This window comes from Eulemur rufifrons, chromosome 16 (genome assembly GCF_041146395.1).
Source record: "Eulemur rufifrons isolate Redbay chromosome 16, OSU_ERuf_1, whole genome shotgun sequence".
NCBI lineage: Eukaryota > Metazoa > Chordata > Mammalia > Primates > Lemuridae > Eulemur > Eulemur rufifrons.
The window spans coordinates 49,697,861-49,720,639 of NC_090998.1; the positions used below are offsets into that span (position 1 = coordinate 49,697,861).

Below are 22,779 nucleotides of genomic sequence, written 5' to 3' on the forward strand. Positions count from 1 at the left end.
GAGGTCGTCTTGGACTAGGGTGGGCCCCTAGTCCAACATAACCGGTGTTCTTACAGAAAGACAGCTATGGGAAGACAGAGACATGGAGAGAATGCCATGTGATGATGAAGGCAGAGATTAAAATAAAGAAAACCAAACATTGCAAGCAAACCACCTGAAGCTAAGAAAAGGCAAAGATTCCCCTACAGGTTTCAGAGGGAAGGTGGCCTTGTGATACCTTGATTTCAGACTTCAAGCCTGCAGAACTGAGAGACAATAAATTTCTGCTGTTTTAAGCCACCCAATTTGAGGTACTTTGTTATGGGCTCTAGGAAACCAATATACTTACTATCCAGAATAATAACATCTCCCTCGGGAGCAAATGGAGCTTAGATTTGAGTTTCCTAAGATCAGAATTCTTCTCGTGACATGCATGTGAGCAGGTATCCATCTGAGCCCCTCCACACTGGGCCTCAAAGCCCCATGTGGGAACTGGAGCTTAGGGTATCAATGCAAGATGCAAAAATGGTGATAAACCAGCTACTGCTATTACTATAAGAAGTGTCTCCAGCATCCATGAAACTATGGCAGGCTAATTTCTTAGCCAGCAAGCAGGGTAAAATTGCAAACCTTTCACAGTTCTATGGGGTTTTACTGCAGGGTGTAAAAATCTCTGTCCAGCAAACAAAGGAACATTTAGACAATTAATTTTTTTACCCAAGTGATTATAAACACTATACTTATTCGTTTCATTGAAAAATGTATTTCAAATTAAATGTAACTTTTTATGTTTACTATTTATTACAATTTCTAATATATGTGTCATTTGGTCATTAAACTCTTAGAGCCTACAGTAACACAAAGCACATTTATATATATAATATGCTGAGAAGTATTTAATAGGGTGGCCAATAAGACTTTTAATCAAAAAATAAAACAAAGAACAAAACAAATTCATCTTAGGATGAAATTCTGTGGAAGAAGTAGAATGGAGTTCAGGGACGAAAAGGAGTCATACAATATTTCTAACTGTTACAAAGTATTTTTAGATATGGAAAATGGTAGCTATCCAATATCTATTATATCAAGATTTCACTGGATACATTTAAAAGAGCAATTAACATTTTTATCTTAAATGGCAATATTTACAATACATAATAAAATGTGTCATTTGAGGCTTTTTAAACATAAATAATGATTTTAGATATCTTTAAAAAAAATCCATCAGAGTATTATGGTTTTCCAAAACTTGTAGGGAGGTATGCAAGTAAAACAAGCTTGAAGACTATTCATTGCCTTACTGCTTACTGCCCTCTCAGCTCCTGACCACCAGGCTGGTTGGAGCCAGCTCACCTCACTACCAGCATCAACCAAGCAGGCACCATGTTGGTTTTTGCTGTTGTATCACTAGCCTTGGCATAGTCCATGTATAATAGCTGTTAAATGAATGAATGTTGAATATTAGAAAGAAGTCATTCATATCGTCTATCTGCTTCTGCATTGGGGACTGCTCTAACACTGGCCTAGTCTGGAGTGACTAAGACCATGATGGCCTTGTGGGGTGAGGGGTGTCCTGCATTGCTACATGTTGTCACACTAAAAGTGAAATGAATCTAGACCCAACCTAGAAGGTCAATCAGCTGAGCCATTATAAATCTCAGATCAAATCAGGCATCAGATTTGCAAATTTAATTGGATTCTAGAATTACTCTGCAGTTTTTAGGACCAGCAAAAGCAGAATTCACCCCCCAGAGATAAGGTTAGCAAAAGTCCCAATGATTATCTTCCTCTCCTAGATCAATGCCAAATGCCATCCAACATTTCCTGCGTTGCCACTGCACGTCTGAGCACCTCATTCAGAATGCACACCAATGCAGTTGCCTCTCATGACCTTCCCTGAGTTATATCATCAGTCCGAACCCTCCCCCCAGACTCTGACACTAGGCAGGGCGGGCACAGAATGGGGAACTCATTTGCCTCTCTCCATTTTCTAGCACTGGTATCTTACACAGACCATATGGTTTTTAATTTAAAGTACCCCAGAAACAGACCTTGTTATCAAAAGCAGATTGAAAAAAAATATGCAGACAAATCAAAATACTTGCATTAATGAAGTCTTATGAATTTACAAGATATCAAGAGAAGTCTCCAAAGGCAGAAGTGCCCATCAAGCCTATTTCTTCTGACTCATTTCCTCCGGAGAAGCAGCTTAGAATAATTCAGGCAAAAGGCCATGAAATAATTGCATTGGTAACAGGAACCTGGTAGAGAAGTAGAGCGGGAATTGCTAAGTTAACTCTACCTGCAGGGCTTTCGTGGGGAATCACATGGCATGTTTTTTTCTTTCCCACTTAGAAAAAAGACAAAATCTGTCTTCTTAAATTTTTACTTAAAGAAAAATACCAGAAGCTAATTTAATGCTTTTATACATTAATTAGAGCAAACAGACTGAGAATTATCTTTTATATAATAATAATAAAACATTACATATTTATTATTTTACATACTAAAAATACACTTGAAAAGATTTTAGTTTTGAGTAGCTTTTTCTGCCAAATAATTAATTATTTATTTATTTATTTATTTTTAGAGACAGGTCTTGCTCTGTTTCCCAGGCTGGAGTACGGTGGCCAGTCATAGCTCACTATAAGATTATACACAGAGCACCGCGTGGCTCTAGTTGGCTAAAAGTCGTGTGTTCACGAAGTGGCTAGGCATAATTGTGGTCACCCATCATTGTCAACACTGAACTTTTCCCCTATGTGTATTCCTTCCTTACTGCCTGGAAAAGACTAACTGGCTATAAAAACATCAAAATGAACACTTCCAGATACTGCTTCCCAAAACTGGGTCAGAGACAACTGGGGTATGTCCTGGATCCCTGAGGTATAGGGAAAAAAATGACTAAACAGGAATGTGTGAGGAAGATATCCGAAACTAAGGAAGAGAGGAAAGGAGGAAGAGAAGGAGGAAGGAAGGGACTTAAGGAAGAAGGAAGAGAGAGAGAGATGGAGGGAGGGAGAGAAACAGGAAAAATAGTGGGGGGAAACAGTCAACGGTAATTAACAGAGAAAATTAGCCATGAGAAAGAAATAAGAAAAGATCATAATATTTACATAAAAGTATCTATGGTAAGGGGGAAAAATGGCTGCTTTGTGTCAAATTCGGGATTAAATGTAAGAGGCAGAAATCCTTATAAGTTTATACACATTTCTTTTAAAACTCCCCAGCGTCTCTGGAAGATGCTAAGGAACCAACTCATTATTTTAAGAACTAGTAAAAAAAAAATTTAAAAAAAAAACAAACGAATCAGGGATTTATCCAAGGATTTATCCAGTTATTCCTACATGAACTGTACTTCAAGGAAACTACATAGTTGAGGGTGAAGTTTCTCTTTGTAGACATAGTCTGGCTAATAAATGAAAAGGTGAATAACATATTAATAATTAGAATATGACCATTTTGTAACCTCTAATGATATAATCCAGTGGTCCCCAACCTTTTTGGCACCAGGGACCAGTTTTATGGAAGACAATTTTTCCAAGGAAGCGGTGGGGGTGGGGGAGGTGGCGGAGTTCTGCAGCTCTGTCCCTAACAGGCCAAGGACCAACACCAGTCCATGGTCCAGGGGTTGGGGACTGCAGATATAATCTAGCCAGACAATGCCACATAGTAGCTGCCTCCTAATAAAATACACAACACTACTGGCCGGGCGCGGTGGCTCACGCCTGTAATCCTAGCACTCTGGGAGGCCGAGGCGGGTGGATCGCTCGAGGTCAGGAGTTCGAGACCAGCCTGAGCAAGAGCGAGACCCCGTCTCTACTAAAAATAGAAAGAAATTATATGGACAACTAAAATATATATATACAAAAAAAAATTAGCCGGGCATGGTGGCGCATGCCTGTAGTCCCAGCTACTCGGGAGGCTGAGGCAGGAGGATCGCTTGAGCCCAGGAGTTTGAGGTTGCTGTGAGCTAGGCTGAAGCCACGGCACTCACTCTAGCCCGGGCAACAGAGTGAGACTCTGTCTCAAAAAAAAAAAAAAAAAAAAAAAAACACTACTACTACTACTACTACAAAAAAAAAAAAAAAAAAAACCTAAATCTGATCAAACCTCTTGCTGTAACTCCCAATATTAAAGGAAGAAAAGAGGATGGAAAACATGTTAAGTGACAGTTCAAGGATGCCATTATCAAAACACCTTATAAAGGAGATAAACCCCTATCAAAAGGCAGAGATTATTTCTTTTTAATCAATCTTCTCTCTTTAGTTCTTTCTGTAGCCACTTTAAATACAAAGATATAAATAGCTTAAAAGTGAGAATATGGAAAAAGACTACCATGTAAACAGTAAGCATAAGCAATGAATAGTATTGGAGATGAGGCAGGAAACCTCATACTGATAAAATGGTGAGTACATGAGAAAGAGAGAAAAATTATAAATGGGCCTAATAAAAGGGTTCCAAAATACAGGATGGAAAAACTGACAAATAAAGGAAGACACAAATCCGCAACCACAGGTAGAGATTTTAACACACCTTTCTCAGTAATTGATAGAGCAACCAGACCCCTCTCCCTACTAAAATATCATATTATAGAAGAACCGAAATGCTGCTATCAAGCAACCAGAAAAATTTGGGAACCACAAAGATTCTAAAATAAGAAGAGTGGGTGAGTTGGTTAGGCATTTATCTGCCTCCTCTTCTAAACCAGTTCTTTAAGTACTGTTCCAGCTTCATGACTAAGCACAGGTTTGCCACAGACTTGAAGAGAAAGAAAAGAACAGGAGAGGTGCTGAGTTTAAGGGGAGAGTGGCCCATCTTTTATTTATACAGCTTCCAAATCCCAGATAGTTTCCAAAGCCTCTTTTTACACACATGATCTCGTTCCATCCTTTGGAAAAAGCAACTCACATTTCCTTAGCCCCATTTTACAAAGAAGTTGAGCTCAGAGGCTGACTTGCCAAAGAAACAAAACTCCCCGTCTGTGGCTAGCCCGAAAGGGTGGACATATTTTGAAGATCACCTGAGAGAATTCACTGGGAGTACAGTGACATACCAACTATTTTCTTTCTTGAAAGTAAATTTTCCCCAATGTGTTCAAATGTACACAGAAATTATATAAAGGATATTGGCTCCTCAGTTAAGAATTGGGCTTTATTTTCACACTCTCCCTAAAATGACATAGTCAGATAGCAGGTTGGACCCAAGAGAGGACAAAGTTATAAACATTTACTGTGTCCAAACAGAATCCTAAAAAGAAACACTCCTTGACGGACTCCTTGGCAAACCCAGCATTGACCATACTCCCAGTTACCCATAAAAATTTACCACGTTGTGGTTTAGAAGCAGATTCAAAGTAAGCAGTCTGCAGAAAATATGCAGATTTACTTTTTTAATTAGCAAAACACAGACTTTACAGATCATCTCATTACTATATTTAGAGGATAAATCTTAGAGTAAAAATGACTTTGTTTCTTGGCTTGAACCAAAATATAGGGGTTTCTTTTATAATTAGAAAACTTTATTGAAGAGCTTAGGAAATGATTCAAGTATCAATATTGAATCTTCAAAAGCTCCCCAGTACAGTCTATGACAGCTGCACAGTGATTTATGAATTTATGTTGTCTCACATTTTCTTAATGCTCACATCTGCCTTCCATTCTTTTTTTTTTTTTTTTTTTTGAGACAGAGTGTCGCTTTGTTGCCCTGGCTAGAATGAGTGCTGTGGCGTCAGCCTAGCTCACAGCAACCTCATACTCCTGGGCTTAAGCGATCCTACTGCCTCAGCCTCCCGAGTAGCTAGGATTACAGGCATGCGCCACCATGCTCGACTAATTTTTTCTATATAGATTTTTAGTTGGCCATATAATTTCTTTCTATTTTTGGTAGAGACGGGGTCTCGCACTTGCTCAGGCTGTTCTTGAACTCCTGACATCAAGCGATCCACCCGCCTCGGCCTCCCAGAGTGCTAGGATTACAGGCGTGAGCCACCGCGCCCGGCCTGCCTTCCATTCTTTATAAAGTCTTTTTGTGTTTATGTTTAAAAATATGTTTAAAAATAAATATACAATTCAAATATGTTCTGGGCGAGAATGGGTTATTTAAATACCATATGCATGCTTTATTTGCACCTCTCTCCGTGTTCCACTAAAGCATATATTCTTTTAGGTAATGGGGACTATATCATTAAGGCTAATGGTGGTTTAATCTAAGGACAAAAAATACATGCACACCAAAGAATATTTTTCAGTTTCTTGACAAAACACAAAAGGAAGGAAGAATGATTTGACTGTTTTCTTCCAAGCGTTTTCAATTTTTTATGTAAGGTCAATGTTGTAAAATCTGTTCAGATTTTTATAGAACCTGAGTGAATAAAACACAGAGGTAAATCACTACTTCCTATTTAAAGCAAACTGGCTTTTTGCAAACCATATGACCTTTATTTAAAAAAAAAAAAGAAAGAAAAGAAAAGAAAGGAAAAACATGTTTTCCCCAGAAAACAGGCCAGTGGGTTCCTGTACCAGGCAGTCCAGAATAGGCGGCCAGGCTTCCTATGTGGACTGAGAGGGGCTCTCTGGTGTCTGCTGACGTTGCCGGCATGCCTGCTGTGGACGCCCAGTACAACAGTGGCTCCGTACAGTCACAAGAAACAAGACTGATCTGACCATTACATCTTACACAAGCTTTGAAGGAACTATCAAGTAGTAACAACTCAATTACTCTTTGTGGCTTCTTTTTATTCTGAATCAATAACCTAGAAGTGAAGGTCTCCACAGCCCATTATGCCTTCACTGACCCATCTACTTCTCCACAAATACCTACTGAAGGAAAGACATTAGGCAGCATGTGCTAAGATGCGGCGCTGCTTCTAAACATAATTTGTAGGAGGCAGGCAGGAAAGCCAAGTTCAGAGAGGTGCTTGAGTACTGAGTTGATTACTCAACTATGAAGAGATCTTTTGAATGCATACTTGATTTTTAACAAGTACAAGGTATCGAGGCCTTCATTTTGATTTTATAAAAGTAGGCTACATTACACAAGTATCTAAAAGTGGCTGAAAAACCAAGACTGCATGCTTTTAAGCCTAAAAATAACCAGGGAGTGGAGCCAAATGTGAACATACATTTCGGCAGAGAAGTGATAAACACAAAGCCAAGCAGATAATACGCTGAAGAATGAAGAAACTCCACATGATGGCTTATGCTGACTTTAACACAGAGTGAAAAATTCAAACTTTATAAAGGTAAAACCAAATGCAGTTAGGTGTGTAGGTCACCCCAAAAGAACCCATGGCTATTAAAGTTGCCACAAGGATCTTCTGAACTGTTAAAACCTGATGTTATGCTATCGATCTGATATACCTTCGATTTCAGTAACTGATAGAAATTTCTTACCATGATCCTAATTTTGGCATCAAAAATATTAATTTGTAGGTCAGAATCATAAAACTAATAACTCCAGGTTAATCTGTTAATTTATGAGATAGAAAACATACAGTCCTTAATTCTAAAAAGGCCATTTAATAACTTATCCCAATTACTCTTCCAAGAAGGAGCGGAAGAGAGAGAGTGTTTGGAATTGCATTAGAACACAATGTTTAGAACAATAAAAAACATCTGGAAAGAAAAATCAAGGGCCAATAAATACTCAGTCTACACAAAATACAGGAAAATAGGAGAAAACACTGAAACTCCTTTGCTGTGCCATGGAGATACATGGTGGCCCATGACCACTTCCTAGATTACTCTTTGGATACTTCATTCAATTGGCTTTAATTGCTTATAAAGTGTGCAACACCATTTGGGAGGATTTGTCTTTAATTTAGCTCTGAAAGAAGAATGAGTAGATATAAACTCTAATCACAGGTGACTGTCAATCATTAGAGCAATTAAGAAGTTTCTAGTCTTGAAAATCTTTCACCCAAATCACCTGCTAACCTTTGGATCCAGGTTTCAGACTTGCAAACACTTTGGGGTTCTTAAGGGCAAGTGAGAGCTCATTGAGGAAGGAAATAAAGTGGGAGTCTCTCTCAGATTTCTTTGACTCAAAAATGACAACAATGGTAAAGTGAGGTTCTGGGCGGGTTAGGAAGTAGGTGCTCTGAACTTTGTCATCATAGAAGTGGACCACTTTCTCCAAGCTGTTCAGGTCAGAAGTGCGGTCCGTCATGATCATGATGACATTGGGCCAGTGCATGACAGGCCTGTCACTGGGCAGAGATACCACGGCTGGATACTGGTCCACGCCCTTAGGGGCCTCTCTGTAGGAATGGGGGTGGTGATAGCCATGACCTTGAAAGCTCTCAGAACCTCGGTTGTCAAAAATTAAGGACACATTGGCAGCGTCATATTTCCTGATGAAGCTGGAAATCTTTCCAAAAAGGTCTGGGTTAGCTTTTGCAGTCAATGTTTTCATTTCTGAAGCAGTCGTTTGTCGGCTCAGTGCCTCGTGAAAGTAAAAGCTAAACTTGGCAAGGAGCATGTTTTTGAGTTTCATCAGCCAAAGGAAAAGGTGTGGGGGCTGCACGGCCTTCTGAGACTGCCCTCCAAACAGATGTTTCTTGGTCTCCCGCTGCTTCTCAAAGATCTGGCCCCAGGTCTGCAGCTTGGTGTGAGCACTGTGTAAGTTAACCAGAGATGGCAGGAACTTCCACTCAGAGACCTGGGCCTGGGCCTTCAGGAGATGACTCAGGACATCGACTTCTAGCTGGAAACTGCTTTCCAAAGGACTGAGGATTGGGTGGTGAAATCTAAAGGGGGAGGGGAATTAATAGAGATAAGTGGAAATGTTACTCCACTTGTAACACTGACGTTTTCTGCCCTGAAAGAAACAATGAGGCCAGACAAATAATATTACACTTGAAGGCAGGGGAAGAAAAGATGGAAGAATTCTATGTTGATTTTTTTAAAAATTCTAACATAACTTCACCAGTTCAGAATTATGTCAACATCATATTTCTCCTGTGGAAATAGCCTGGTGTTTAAAAAAAAAAAAATGAAAGTAGTGGCTACCTTCCTTCCAACAACAGAAAAGTTGTTAGCTATAGTTCATTTTATTTGTTTTGGGAATTGCATGACTAACACAATCATCAAAACAAGGCATCCTCTTTTCAGTGGGGTCCTAAAGAGGCAGAGGTTAAAAAAAAAGGGTCACTAAAACATCTGCTGAGTGTTCATTTCATGTTCACAGTATATCTATGAGGTATTTATTATTAAACCTATTTTGCAGATGAAAGTATAGACTATAAACTTATATATGAAATATAGTAGATAATAAATATTTATTAAAGAAATATAGCATTTACCAGACAGCCTAGTTCAATCCTAGTCCCCAAATTCCTTTCATATTTAATCATGGTTAAAAACAAAATGGTGGCTTAATATGAAATAGCTGGGCTGGGCATGTTGACCCAGGTCTTTAATCCCAGTATTTTGGGAGGCTAAGGGGAGAGGATTGTTTGAGGCCAAGAGATCAGCCTGGGCAACACAGAGAGACCTGTCTCTACAAAACAAACAAACAAACAAAAAAAGCACCTCATCCAACATGGTGGTACATGCCCGTAGTCCCAGCTACTTGGGAGGCTGAGGTGGGAGGATCGCTTGAGCCCAGGACTTCAAGGGTACAGTGAGCTGTGATTAGGTCACTGCACTCCAGTTAGAGCAATAGAGTGAGACCCTGTCGAAAGAAAGGAAAGAAAGGAAGAAAGGAAGAAAAGGAAAGGAAAAGAAGACAGGAAGAAAGAAAGAAAGAGCTACCACTTCAATCCCTTTCCATTTATCTTAGGAAAAAAACCCAAAATCCATAAAAAGGCCTACAAGGCATTGAATAATCTGGTCCTTTCTCAACTTGAGCCACACTCCTACTATTTTCACTTTCTCCAGATATTAAGGAAATAATAGAAAATGCAACGATAGTACAAGGAGGTCAAGATAATAGTGTGATTTCTCTCCCATTTGTCCTAGACAAAAGTGTTTTTAAAAGTTTTTGACTATGACCTATAGTAAGAAACACACTTTATATTGTGACCAAGTACATACACACATATAAATAAGTTTTATTTTATTTCATATTTACTCTTGCCATGTACAATGTACTCTTGTATTTTCTACTACATACACATATTTTTAAATCAGATAAATTTTATAAGCCATGGATTGGTACCTGCTGTTTGTAAAACACTGTTCTACCTCATATGTAGCAGTAATATTGAGGGGGAAGAGGACAAGATGTGGGACTGTCCTCTCTTCCAGGCATAGGGGGAAAAGCGCAAGTGCAAAGACCCTACGCAAGTGAGAACATGACCCTTGTTCATCAATACTGCACTTCTTCCTGACTCTTCAGGTCTCTTCTTTAGTCACTTCCTTAGAAAAGTCCACTCCCAGACTGGGTCAGGTCCCCCTGTAGATATAACACCTGTCTTCCACTCTAGTAGCTTGACCGTGTAATTTATCGTGCAAGCTGAGACATAAGGCTATCCAGCTTTAAGCTCCACCCTGAGCAGAAGTAAGTGCTGCCTAATCCCTTCACTCCTTTATCTCTAGAACATATGGCACAAGTAGAAAGTCAGTAAATGTGGTGACCAACTATGCTAAGATTTGAATCCTAGTCTTTGCCTCATTGATTCTGTTGTTTATGATCTGAATGAAGTCCTGTAACAACAGGATAGAATGGCTAAGGAGAGCCCTTTCGGTAGGGACTGCACAGAGCTTGCTTGCTCAGCTTTTCCTTCTGAGAAAGGCCTAACACCTGCCAGGCCTGGTGCATGCTCCTTCTTAAGAAGCCTTTACCCAAGGCCCTTACCACTCTTCCTAAAGACCCAAAGCACCTGCAGAGGCTGCAGAATCATCTTAGCAAGTGACCCCATTTTAAAGGTGGGGGGAAGAACTTGCATTTACTGAGCATATCTTATGTTTCAGGCACCATGGTAGATGATTTACAGGCCTGAGCCCATTTAATTTAATCATTTCACTGTTAATGAGACAGACATTTCTCACCCAGCTCTGTTTTGGCTCCTGGAGAAGAGGAAACTACTGGTTATTAATTAAATAATTAGAAAAAAATCATCACAATTATGTCTTTAAAAGGGGCTTTAAAAGGATCTATTTAAGCACTAATTAAAGAGATTATGATTAAGAGAGCCCATCATAGGTTGGACATTATAAGATAGAAACTGATTATCATGTGATAAATAAAATGTAGTTATTCACATGAAAGTAAACACATTATTTTCATCTATTACCCATATTTTACATCAATGTACTTCAAGACGGAAAGCTAAAACACTGGTGAGGTTAAGTCTAATAATAAACTCAAAAAATCAGAAAGTTAATCAGATCTCAAATCTTCTAGCTCATGTGCTTAATTAATTAATTTGGACTCTTTAAACATTACATGTTTTGGAATAAATATTAAGAAAGTCAAACACACAAAAACTCCCATTATAGCATAAGTCTCAAAATCTTCAAATTGTAACAAAGGCTCCTACCATCTTAACCTTTAGGCTCCTTATGAGCATTAAGTATCATAATCTTCTATAATTATGGCTATCAGGAAAATCTGTCTAGGAACTATGAACACACTAAGATTGGTAATCATAGAATTAATGATATGAGATTGGAGAAAATTCTACCCCCACAAATAACACTACTGTTATTTTTCTACTACTTTCTGCTGGAAATTATCATTTATATCCAATGCTTTCCTTAAGAGGACATGAATTCCCTGTACAAACCTTCAGAAAGAATCTAAACAAGCTCTTCCATACCATATACTAAAAGTGTTTAAATGCTCAACATTTATTAAAGATAAATGTGAATGTCGAAGCTATTTTTCATCCTCGAGAGCTTAAAATTTATGTTAATGTGAGTCTGCCAAGACTTAGAGATTAGTATTATGATGTATCATTTTCCTGTTTCTACTCTGCTGTGTGCCTCATAGCTATTCACAACTGGTCGTATTATAGGAGGACCTGTGAAATGCTTGTAATTCAAAAACATACACCTAAGCTATGGCAGCAAGCTTGAAAGAGTCTGAATACAGAATAAATTAAGAACTATTTACAGAGAACATGAAAGAAAGAGAAAGAAAGAAAGAAAGAAAGAAAGAGAGAGAGAGAGAGAGAGGGAGGGAGGGAGGGAGAAAGAATGAATGAAAAGAGAAGAGAAGAGAAGAGAAGAGAAAGAGCAGGAGAAAGAGAAGGGAAGGGGAGGGGAGGGAGGAAGCAAGGAAGGCAGGCAGGCTCCACAGAATAGAGGAAAATATAAAAATAGACATATTTGTATAATATTCTAACAAGACATAAAATTCCACTTCAGAAACACTATCTTTCTCCTTCACAAATCCACACCACGGAGTTCTTTCCAAAAGTAGTCTGCTGGTTTCATGCATATGAGAAGTCAGAAGCCCAATTAAAAATAAATCTGTAGCACAACAATGTGAATGTACTAAATGCCAAAGAACTATACACTTAAAATGGTAAATTTTATGTTATATATATTTTACAACTTTTTAAAAAAGCTGTAACATCTTTTTATTTAAAACAACTAGTTTATTAGTTCTTAGATACCAATACTTTAAAGATACAAAAAATTAGCCAGAGGTTTGCCCTACCAGATTTTCCATGGTAGGAGGTATTTATAATAAAGTAGAAACTATGCTTCCTAAAATGCAAATAGAAATTTACATAGATCATTTTTTTAAAAAAATGTTCCTTACATTTTAGCTATAAAATTATGATTAAATAAATTAAAATTGCTAAATGGTGTTAATACATTATTTCCATACCATAGGGATTTTTTTAAAAACTGTCTAGAATGAATAAATAACTCACTTCTTCCTTTAAAAGCATTTCTTAAAATTATATTCTTGATTTAGGAGAGTAAACATTAATTTGCCTTTATAATCTATCTTCCAGATTTATTTTAACCATGAAACAGAAAGACTAGTGAGAGTTTTCTTTTATCCCCACTATACAAAACAGTTAGGTAAATAAATGTGAAACAAATTCTACAGAATCAGAAAATGTTCCATTGATGCTTCCTTGGGGGAAAAAAAAAAAAAAAAACACCCAAGTTCTTTTTTTTCCCTTTTTTTTTTTTTAAGACAGGGTGTCGCTGTGTTACCCAGGCTAGTGTGTAAGTGGTGCGATCATGACTCACTGCAGGCCTTGAAGTCCTGGGCTCAAGCAATCCTCCTGCCTCAGCCTTCCAGGACCTGGGACTGCAGGCACACACTACCACACTCAGGGCTAATTTTTTTATTTTTCATGGAGACAGGGTCTCACTACATTGCCCAGGCTGGTCTCAAACTCTTGGCCTCAGACAACCCTCCCGCCTTGGCCTCCAAAAGTGCTAAGAGTATAGGTGGCTGCCACTGCCCCTGGCCTATCAACAATCCAAGTTCCACCTCTCCTCAAAAGTATTCAAGGAATAGAGGACACTCTGACCCAATACAAGCTAAACTCATGTTTCTTCTTCTAAATGGCACACAATAAAACTTTTATATATAATTAATCATATTATTAATATGATTCAATTTGTTAATAATTCAATTTGAAATGCAACATCACAAATGATTGTGATTCCTAAATAAGAATGTAGAAATAATAATAATAATGTAATAAGTCTACCAAAAGAGGAAGTCTCTCCTCTTTTGAACACCTGTCTACTCTGCATACAAACAGCTTCCAGAAGAAAAAAAAACATGCTTTCTATTCATCTTTCAAAGCAGATTGGACATTGCAATAACTCACAGAGGATCTGCAACTCAAGTCAAGGCCAGAGGATTAGATATGATATTCATCATGCTTGTTAATTATTTTAATACAAAAGCATTTCATCGTTTGAAAGATGATACCATTCACAAAATATTTTATAGCTGACATGTATCAGCTATATTGGGGCAAACAAACATTCTTTGAAAGATAAATGGGTCCTCTGGGAAGAGGATTAACTCTTTCAATACAACAGAATATGAAAATATAAATTACTTCTCTAGAACACTGAAAGCATGAAAGAAATGTGTTTGGTATAGCACAGCTTCCAAATCAAAAAGTCTACAGAAAAAAGGATATTATCCTGGCAAAGGGCAAAACCATGTTCATTGAGACTTTAATCCCACTTCCCAAAGAAAATCAATATATTATACAGAATTTCAACTTTTCAGAATTTTTTAATTAAGGAATTTATGTTATTCAAATTAACCCCAAACCCCTAATTTAGATCATTTTTAGACTAGGATGTGTCCATGATCAGTAATTCCCTATTAATTAGAGAAAGGCAGCAGGGCTGGAAGCACCTACTGGCCCTGTGTGACATCGCAATGCAGTTCCCCAGACTCACCCACATCCACTCAGAACCATGTGGGGTACACCCAAGCACTGCCCTAAGGGCTTCAGGAATAAAATCTGAGCTTTTGCAGGAAAAGGGAGACATTCCTAAGGCTCTGTGATTCTGAGGAGTGTTTGAAAGAAGGTTCAAAGATGACAGATCACAAATCTAATAAAATGAAAACTGTTGAATACTAATAATTATTCCTAGAAGTGATGCTTATAAAAGCAATTGTCCAGTTGATCAACACCTTTTTAAAAAAACTTAAATTTAACTCCAAATAACTTTTTGGCTACCCAAAAAAAAATCTTAAATATGCCCTTCTCAAAAGCAGATGCCTGACTTCACTAAGAAAATTTAAGATGAAAGCAAAACTATATGCCACAAACTCTAAAAGCAATTACAAAGGAGTTTCCAACACATGTTAAATAATGGCTACATAGGAGAAGCTCAATGAGATAACTCACTGAGGTGATTACTTTGAAAGGGACAACATTTATTTAAGTTAGTAGTTTGTTAGGCCAGGCATGGTGCCTCAAGCAGGGTATTAACTAAGTCCAAAGAAGGTGCCTAATGTGTACCCGATGACTAATTAATATGTATAAAATGTAATATAGCTATTTCTCCTTCACAGTTAATTCATCATAGATTTTCATAACAGTGTAGAAAAAAACTCTGAGGCTGTGTGGGATGGGGTGTGGAGGGTTGCCCCTTTCTCACCCTCCCTCCTTCCCCACCACACTGACCTGGAGCTGTACTTCTTGAGGATAGTGTCCAAAAGGCCAACGAGCTCTTCAGCATTGATGAACTTCTGTGTGCTGAGGGTGTACATCTTCTCATAGAAGTCTGCGATCTCCATCCGAGCCTGAACAAAGAAGCAGAGCTGCTCTGACAGGTGGGAAAGCAGTTCTTCCACGTGGGGAGCGGCACCACCCAGGGCACTACGGCCAGTCACCACCTTCTTCAGCTCATTATGCAGGGAAGTATAGATGGTGCGGATGGAATCCTTCCTGCTGAAGAAAGACTGGCCCCCTGGCAGACAAATGACATAAGCACATGACAAGTCAGAAAGGGAAGCTAGAAGTACCAAACACCTCCCAGCCTCCCAAAGGAAAGAATCCAAACCCGCTGAGCTCAATGAGTTTCCATCTACCATATTCTGACTCCTATGATTGGGATATGATACTTTATGATTCATAATTTCACTGAGGAATAAGTTAAACAAATACCTGATACAACTCACTAGTGTAGCAACAGACCTGTGTACAATTTGCTCACCAATGCACTAACTCCCTCCCCACCCCATGTCAAAGAGGACCCAGATTTACTTCAGAGCATAATTAACCTAGCAAATGACATCAACTGCATCTAAAAAGCCTTCCTTTCACATAAATATATTTAAAACAAAACAGAATGCCCAAATTATGAAACACTGTTGTTATTCCTAGTAAATCAGAATTTTTCATTTCTGCTTTAGAGTTACATCTTCCTTTGGATTTTATCATTTGAGCCATACTAGAAAATGGAATACAAACACATATATAAGAAAACAGACTACCAGGATCCCTGGGGAAAAAAGAAAATCTTGACAAGATTGATACCATAGGTTATAATATAATAAGCACCACCTTGTGAATTATTACAAACAGGAACCAGTAATAAACAACTGCTGCTGGAACATAGGAGTTCTAAAGGAAATCAGCAAAAAACTAAGACCAAAAACATCCTTTACACAGTCAAAAAAGATCAAATAGCATAGACATCATTTACTTACTTCTGTATTTACACATGATCAACTATATTTCTAATTACGGAGCCAGCTTCATAGATGTTTTCTTTTTTTTTTTTTTTTTTTTTTGAGACAGAGTCTCACTCTGTTGCCCAGGCTAGAGTGAGTGCCGTGGCGTCAGCCTAGCTCACAGCAACCTCAAACTCCTGAGCTCAAGGGATCCTCCTGTCTCAGCCTCCCGAGTAGCTGGGACTACAGGCATGTGCCACCATGCCCGGCTAATTTTTTCTATATATATTTTTAGCTGTCCATATAATTTCTTTCTATTTTTAGTAGAGATGGGGTCTCGCTCTTGCTCAGGCTGGTCTCGAACTCCTGAGCTCAAAAGATCCGCCCACCTCGGCCTCCCAGAGTGCTAGGATTACAGGCGTGAGCCCCGCGCCCGGCCCATAGATGTTTTCTTAAACAATTCTGTACCCCACCAAAAGGCCAGATGCAAGACATTAGGAGAATAAAAGGAAATAGGACAGGTTTAAAACAATGGTTCCTAAAAATATATAAAAATCTCAGGGATGGGTGACAGCTTAAATTTTCTACTGAAAAGCCCAGAATGCTTTAATGAATTTTTTTACTAATCTAAACATATTACTATATTAGGGATAAAAATTATTTATCAACTTATTTGTAAAACATTCTCTTAAATGAACCTTTTCACAATATTTTGTCATTGCTTGGTTTGTTTCAACAAATGAAGCATACATCTCTTACTATTAGGGTGACCAATTTGTCCCAGTTTACTCAGGATTTTCCAGGTTTTAGCACCGGAAGTCTGGCTTCTTAGGAAACCCTTAGCCCAGGTTTTAAAACAAAGTTCCCAGCCAGGCACAGTGGCTCACACTTGTAATCCCAGCACTTTGGGAGGCCAAGGCTAGAGTACTGCTTGAGGCCAAGAACTCAAGACCAGCATGGGCAAAATAGTGAGACCTCATTCATACAAAAAATTTTTTAAATAGCCAGGCGTGGTGGCATGTGCCTGTAGTCCCAGCAACTCAGGAGGCCAAGGCAGGAGGATTGCTTGAGGCCAGGAATTTGAGGTTACAGCGACCTATGACTGACCACTGCACTCCAGCCTGGGAGACACAGCAAGACCCTGTCTCTGAAAAAAAATAAATAAACTGTTCCACATCTTGGAAACTGCTCAGGCCTGGGCAAATTTGAACAGAAGGTCTCTAAACTACTGGTACTTAAAAAGTGTTTTCTCCAATATACTGTCTAAACAGATTGAGTAGCTTGCACATTCTCTCTCCTACTAATAGCATCAAAACTATATGGTACAGGTGGACCAATCATGACACCAACATCCCATGTGGGACTGTACCCTGCAGGCTCCGCCTTCTTCCTATGCCCATCCATGTTCAGCCTAGGTCTGCAAATTTGGTTGTGTGGCGGGTATACAATAAATAGGCCTCTGTGCCTACATCTAGGACAAAACCTCTTAGGTTAGGAGGGTAATAAGACTATCATGTAAATCCCAAAAGCTCTGGAAGTCTGAATGACTTGGTTTCAAATCCCAGGTCCCAAACTTATAAGCTGTGTGATGTGCAAACTACTTAGCCAATTTGAATTTTGGCAGTTGTTTTTAACATAAAACTAGTAACAGAGCTGCTAAGAAGACAAAATGAAATAACATTTGGTATGTAATGTGCCTGGAACAAAGCACATATTCAATAATGCTAATTCCTTTCCCTTCTACTTATAACTGACATTTAAAAGGAAGAAAACTCCCAATAATACATAATTGAGCATCTAAAATTCTATGGCCAATTGGGAGCTTTAAGTACTGTAAAAAGGACAGCTATCTGCTTCACAGATAGCTAAGTGACCTCAACTGTGTGCTCACTTACAATGATAAAATGGGTGGCCTTGGCTAAAATTTTAACTTTGCATTCAAAAAGGGATACCGTCTGTCTCTAGGAACTCCAGGTGGGGGTGGAGGGACACCTACCTTCATCAGATTATCCTTATCTAGGGGAATGGAAATACAACATAAATACAAAGAATACCTTTCAAGGCTTATCAATAAACACCAATCAGCATGTGAAACCAAGTAAAATGAAACTACTATAAGAGAGACCACCACCACATTTCTTTTAAAGTTCTCTTTTCTCAAAGCTCTCAGGAACATAATCCTATCTGTTGACTGTCCTGGTTTGGAAGATCCAATGGGGACTGGCCTTCCTTCACTTTGGGAAACAAGGAATCAGAAGCATCCGAATTCTTTCTCTTTTCAATATTCTGAATTTATAAAATATGATTATTTTAAATTATTTCCAGAAGGCCCTAGTTACAAATACTCATTATTTCTCAAGATTTCAACAGTTTACCTCACATTATGAAATTTCAATTCTATCAGGGGAGCATGTATAATAACATCTTGGGCATTTTACTTGACTTCTTGCTAATGACAAGTTTTAAACATCAGTTCTCAAGTTAAGTCATTTTCTACTATGCTAAATTTCAGCAACCAGAGGTTGAGGAAACTCTCCAGTAATGAAACAAAGGGGAGAAAAGTGTGATCTTCTAAAATCCTCCACAGGCAGAGCCAGCATATTTTAATCTCTGATCCTTTCCCAAACAGGTATTATTCTCCCCTCAAGGAAAAGAGAAGACTCCAAGAGAAGGGCCCCACTTAAAGGTTTTCAGTAACTGGGCCAAGACAGGAACAGAACGCTCCCTGTCAGGGCTGTCCTTTGTCCAAAGGCCCCACTTTGCATCTGTAATCAAGATTCACTACAAAGGCCTCAGATAAACACCAGCCACAAGACTGAGGTCAGAAAGACTTAGTTTTTACTTGAAATTTGCAAAGAGGGTAAATCTTAAGTGTTTTTACCACAAAAAGAAGGAAGGAAAGGAATGAAAGGAAAGCAAGAAAGAAAGGAAAAATGGTAACTATGTGAGGTGATGGATATATTAATCAGCTTGATTGTGGTGTTCATTTAACAACGTATATGTATACAAAACATCAAGTTGTACACCTTAAATATATACACTTTTTATTTGTTGATTATACCTCAAGAAAGCTGAAAAAAATCTTTTGGGAACCACGTTTCAAATTTTTTAAAAGCATGCATAAACTTGTTTTGCTTTTTATTTTTTTATTTTTTTATTTTATTTTATTTTTTTTTTTGAGACAGAGTCTCACTCTGTTGCCCGGGCTAGAGTGCCGTGGCATCAGGCTAGCTCACAGCAACCTCAAACTCCTGGGCTCAAGCAATCCTACTGCCTCAGCCTCCCGAGTAGTTGGGACTACAGGCATGCACCACCATGCCCGGCTAATTTTTTCTATATATATATTTTAGTTGGCCAGATAATTTCTTTCTATTTTTAGTAGAGACGGGGTCTCGCCCTTGCTCAGGCTGGTCTCGAACTCCTGACCTCCTGACCTCGAGCGATCCACCCGCCTCGGCCTCCCAGAGTGCTAGGATTACAGGCGTGAGCCACCACGCCCGGCCTTGTTTTGCTTTTTAAAGAAAACCATATAAATGTTCTAATTAGCAAAGTAGTTGGAGAACATGGGAATGTTTTAAATGGCAACACAAACATTCTTTTTCTAAGGTTTTAAGAAAACAGATAATCAACCTGATAATCGTGAAGTCATATTGTAGCACACTGATATCATATATGCTCAGTACAAAAAAACTAAGATATTTGCAAAGATAAAATGTAAATTCTGGACTTAAGTTTACTGTATGTGTAAATAAGTTATGAGGCATTAAAGTTAAATATGCCATTTTCATAATGTTTACACGGAAGTGAGGAGATGACCTGGGAGCCTAATAGTGCTGAGGCAAGTTTCACAGCATGAAATGTGTGGACCAATTTCAAGACATGGCCCTCTGGCTCACCCAGGCCAGCTGGGGTTCAAGCAGAACTAATCACTTTACACAATAAGGACCACTTCACAAAACCCAAGTTAGAGACAGTAAAGATCTTAAACACACATTCTTACACACAAGGGAACCAGTTCTGTTTACATGAAAACCTAGCTCATACAATTTAAAACTAGAATAGCATATTTTTAAAACAGAGTCAATAAATAGACTTTAGAAAACACAACTGGACCTTCTCAGATTATATGCAAAATTGTATGTACACATATATTTTTCTGGGGAATAAATCCACAGCTTTCATCTAATTCCCATGAATGAGCTAAAAAAAAAAAGAAAGAAAAGAAAGCTAAGAATCATGGCACTTGGGTCAATAACCATTCTTTATGAGGTGGAACAGTCTAAAGCAAAATATTAATATTGCCAGAACATTACCCACCTTCAATATTACAGCTAGAATCCTCATTTTCATATATATAAAAACACATATGTATTTATAACATGTAAATATATAACATATATGTTATAACTCATATTTTAAATAAATTATTTAGATACAGTCTGAATCTGACAGTTCAAAAGTAGGTATTCTGGTTTGGGCTCTATCACCTACCCACACAACTGCATATACAATTTGCTAATCTGTACAAACGGGAATAATAATACCATAATAGCAATTACAAATTTGTGAGAAGGGCCCTATAAAAGGGGGAGGGAAAAATACACAAGGTGGAACTATCTGACCAGTTTTTGCCAGTAAATCAACATACGAAATAACAAGTTATTATTTGAATAGCTATAGCAGAAGTTAGGAATCCCAGAAAGCCCTACCCCTTGATTGTCTACTGAAAGCTCAGTAGAATGTACATTATCACCTTCAGGCAATACTAAGGAAAGGGGGGGGGGGGAACAAAATGAAATCTACATACAACTTTACGTATTTATTCTCTATATTTTATATATATATATATATATATATGTCCTTCATTCACACCAGACCCTGCCTCTGATCATTAAAGGGTCTAAAATAGGCCAAAGTACTAAAAGGATTCTAAGATTCGAACATACTTATTGTTTGTCATTATTAAGTAGTAGTATTTTGTATGCATAGCCCTTGGCTTTTACATCTATTATTTCCTTCTCATCTACTCATTGTTTCTACTAGTGAAAATCGGTGAATTAGCTCTTGCAGCTTATTTTCAGGGGCAAGATTTACATGGGGGTGTTAAGATTGATTACTATTTTCCCCTTAAGTTTCCTTTTGCTAGTGTTAGGCATATTTCTTGCCTTCCCTGTCCACTTCATTTATTCCTTCATTCATTAAACATGTATTGAGACACTCCGAAGAGGGGGTGTGATTCCATAGGTAACTCTCAGGGGCCTTAACCTTAGTGTTCCTTAATAGAACTAGGTTGTATTGCCAAGTTTTGCTCCTCTGGTAGCAGCGTCACTAGTTAGAAGAACGAAGACAGAGAGTTTGGTTAACTTCTCAATTATGGCACCAATCCATGCACGAAGCAAAATATTAAACCCTTCGGTTTGGGGCACAGCCCTGCAAAGAGCATCTAACCAGTCCGCCAATCTAACAGCAGCGCAGGCCGGTGGGCGGGGCTTGTGGAAGCCTAGGGAAGGAAAGGAACGGTGGGAGGAGACCTGCGGATGCTGAATCGAGCCTGTGGCTAGAAGTGACACAGAGACAGGAAACTCAAGCCACTGCCGACCGGGGAATATACCCCCTTTCCTTCCTCCTCAAAGGGCTCAGGGGGCGGGGCGGAGGTACCTAGTTTCTGCCCCAGGTAGGTGAGGCTGTGATAGACCTTCTCGGCCGCGGCCAGGTGCGCCAAGGCCGCCAGCAGCGACAGCCAGCTGCCCCCCGCGCTCTTGTTGGCTTCTCGTTCCTTCTCCACATTGTCCTTGGCCTTGTCGTAAGAGAAGATACCCAGATGAGAGAAGAACGTCTCCAGCACCGCCTGTTCCACCGGCACCGGGGCAGCCAGCGGGATAGACTCCCCCATGCGAGCTGCGCTCCAGCTCGACCCACGTGGCTCTCCTCCGCCTCGCACTTCCGGGTTCTGAGGGAACGAGCGTGCGCACAAGCGTGCGTGTGCGTGACCGCCTCAAGCGGCGGGCTCGTGAGCGCGCTGCAGCCGGGACCGCTCCTGGGCCTCAGAGAAGATGCAGGTGGGGGTCATGGGGGCAGGAAGGTAACCGCTCCGGAGCTCTTTCGGCGCGTGGGCTTCTGCAGCTTTGACTGTTCGGACCCGCAGAGTAGAATGGGACGCGGCCAATTCGCTGCTCCGTGAAGCTGACTGCGTTCTGAGGTGAGCTGAGAGGCCCCTCCCCGTGAGACTCCGTCAGTGCTGATGACGTCACATGTACGTGACGTCTGTTCTTGCGATGACATCTGGTCTGGGCTCTTCTGGGCCTCAGGGTCCCCGCTGGAAGATGAGAATAGTGGCTGGAATTGTGCTCACTCTCAGAACAAGGGCCTTAGTCATTTTTTTTTTTTTCCTCAGAATATTACCGGAATACAAACGTTTAGGTTACATATATTGCCTTATAGCTTTTAAACCAACTTCAGTGATTTATAGATTAGAAGCCCCACAGGTAAAGGTTTATCGCTTATCTCCATTGCCTAATTGTCATTCTGTCACACACTATTGGTTAACTCTCACCGGTATCTCGTTGTAGTTATCTCAGGCCTGTGTTTACCAAACAGTGTCAAGCGGAACCCACAAGAGTCTCTTCAGCTTGCCCATCCTACCCAAACTAGACTAAGCTTCCTTTAAAAGATCTCAGAATGAAGATAAATTAATATGAATAGGTGCACGTTGTCATTCAGATTACGTTCCTTTGA

At 39.2% G+C, this 22,779-nt stretch overlaps 2 protein-coding genes across 3 annotated transcripts in view; both read right to left on the reverse strand.

Annotated features, from left to right (window-relative positions):
- Window positions 1-860: 860 nt before the first annotated feature.
- Window positions 861-21,996, reverse strand: KICS2 (KICSTOR subunit 2). 2 transcript variants are annotated; one of them, XM_069490494.1, is made up of 4 exons: window positions 21,703-21,996; window positions 15,053-15,338; window positions 7,917-8,728; window positions 861-2,240 (listed from the first exon to the last, which is right to left on the reverse strand). In XM_069490494.1, the coding sequence occupies exons 1-4, from the start codon at window positions 21,935-21,937 to the stop codon at window positions 2,167-2,169; spliced, it is 1,407 nt and encodes a 468-aa protein (XP_069346595.1). In that variant the 5' UTR covers window positions 21,938-21,996; the 3' UTR covers window positions 861-2,166. The 2 variants fall into 2 exon arrangements, with proteins under 2 accessions (XP_069346595.1, XP_069346596.1); XM_069490495.1 differs by lacking the exon at window positions 861-2,240 and having other exon boundaries at window positions 7,609-8,728; window positions 21,862-21,951.
- Window positions 21,997-22,039: 43 nt separating this feature from the next.
- Window positions 22,040-22,779, reverse strand: part of C16H12orf56 (chromosome 16 C12orf56 homolog) — a 96,720-nt gene continuing 95,980 nt past the window's right edge. Inside the window, exon 14 of the mRNA XM_069491246.1 lies at window positions 22,040-22,231. Within this exon, the coding sequence (XP_069347347.1) occupies window positions 22,040-22,231 (192 nt within the window). The remainder of the gene's footprint in view (window positions 22,232-22,779) is intronic.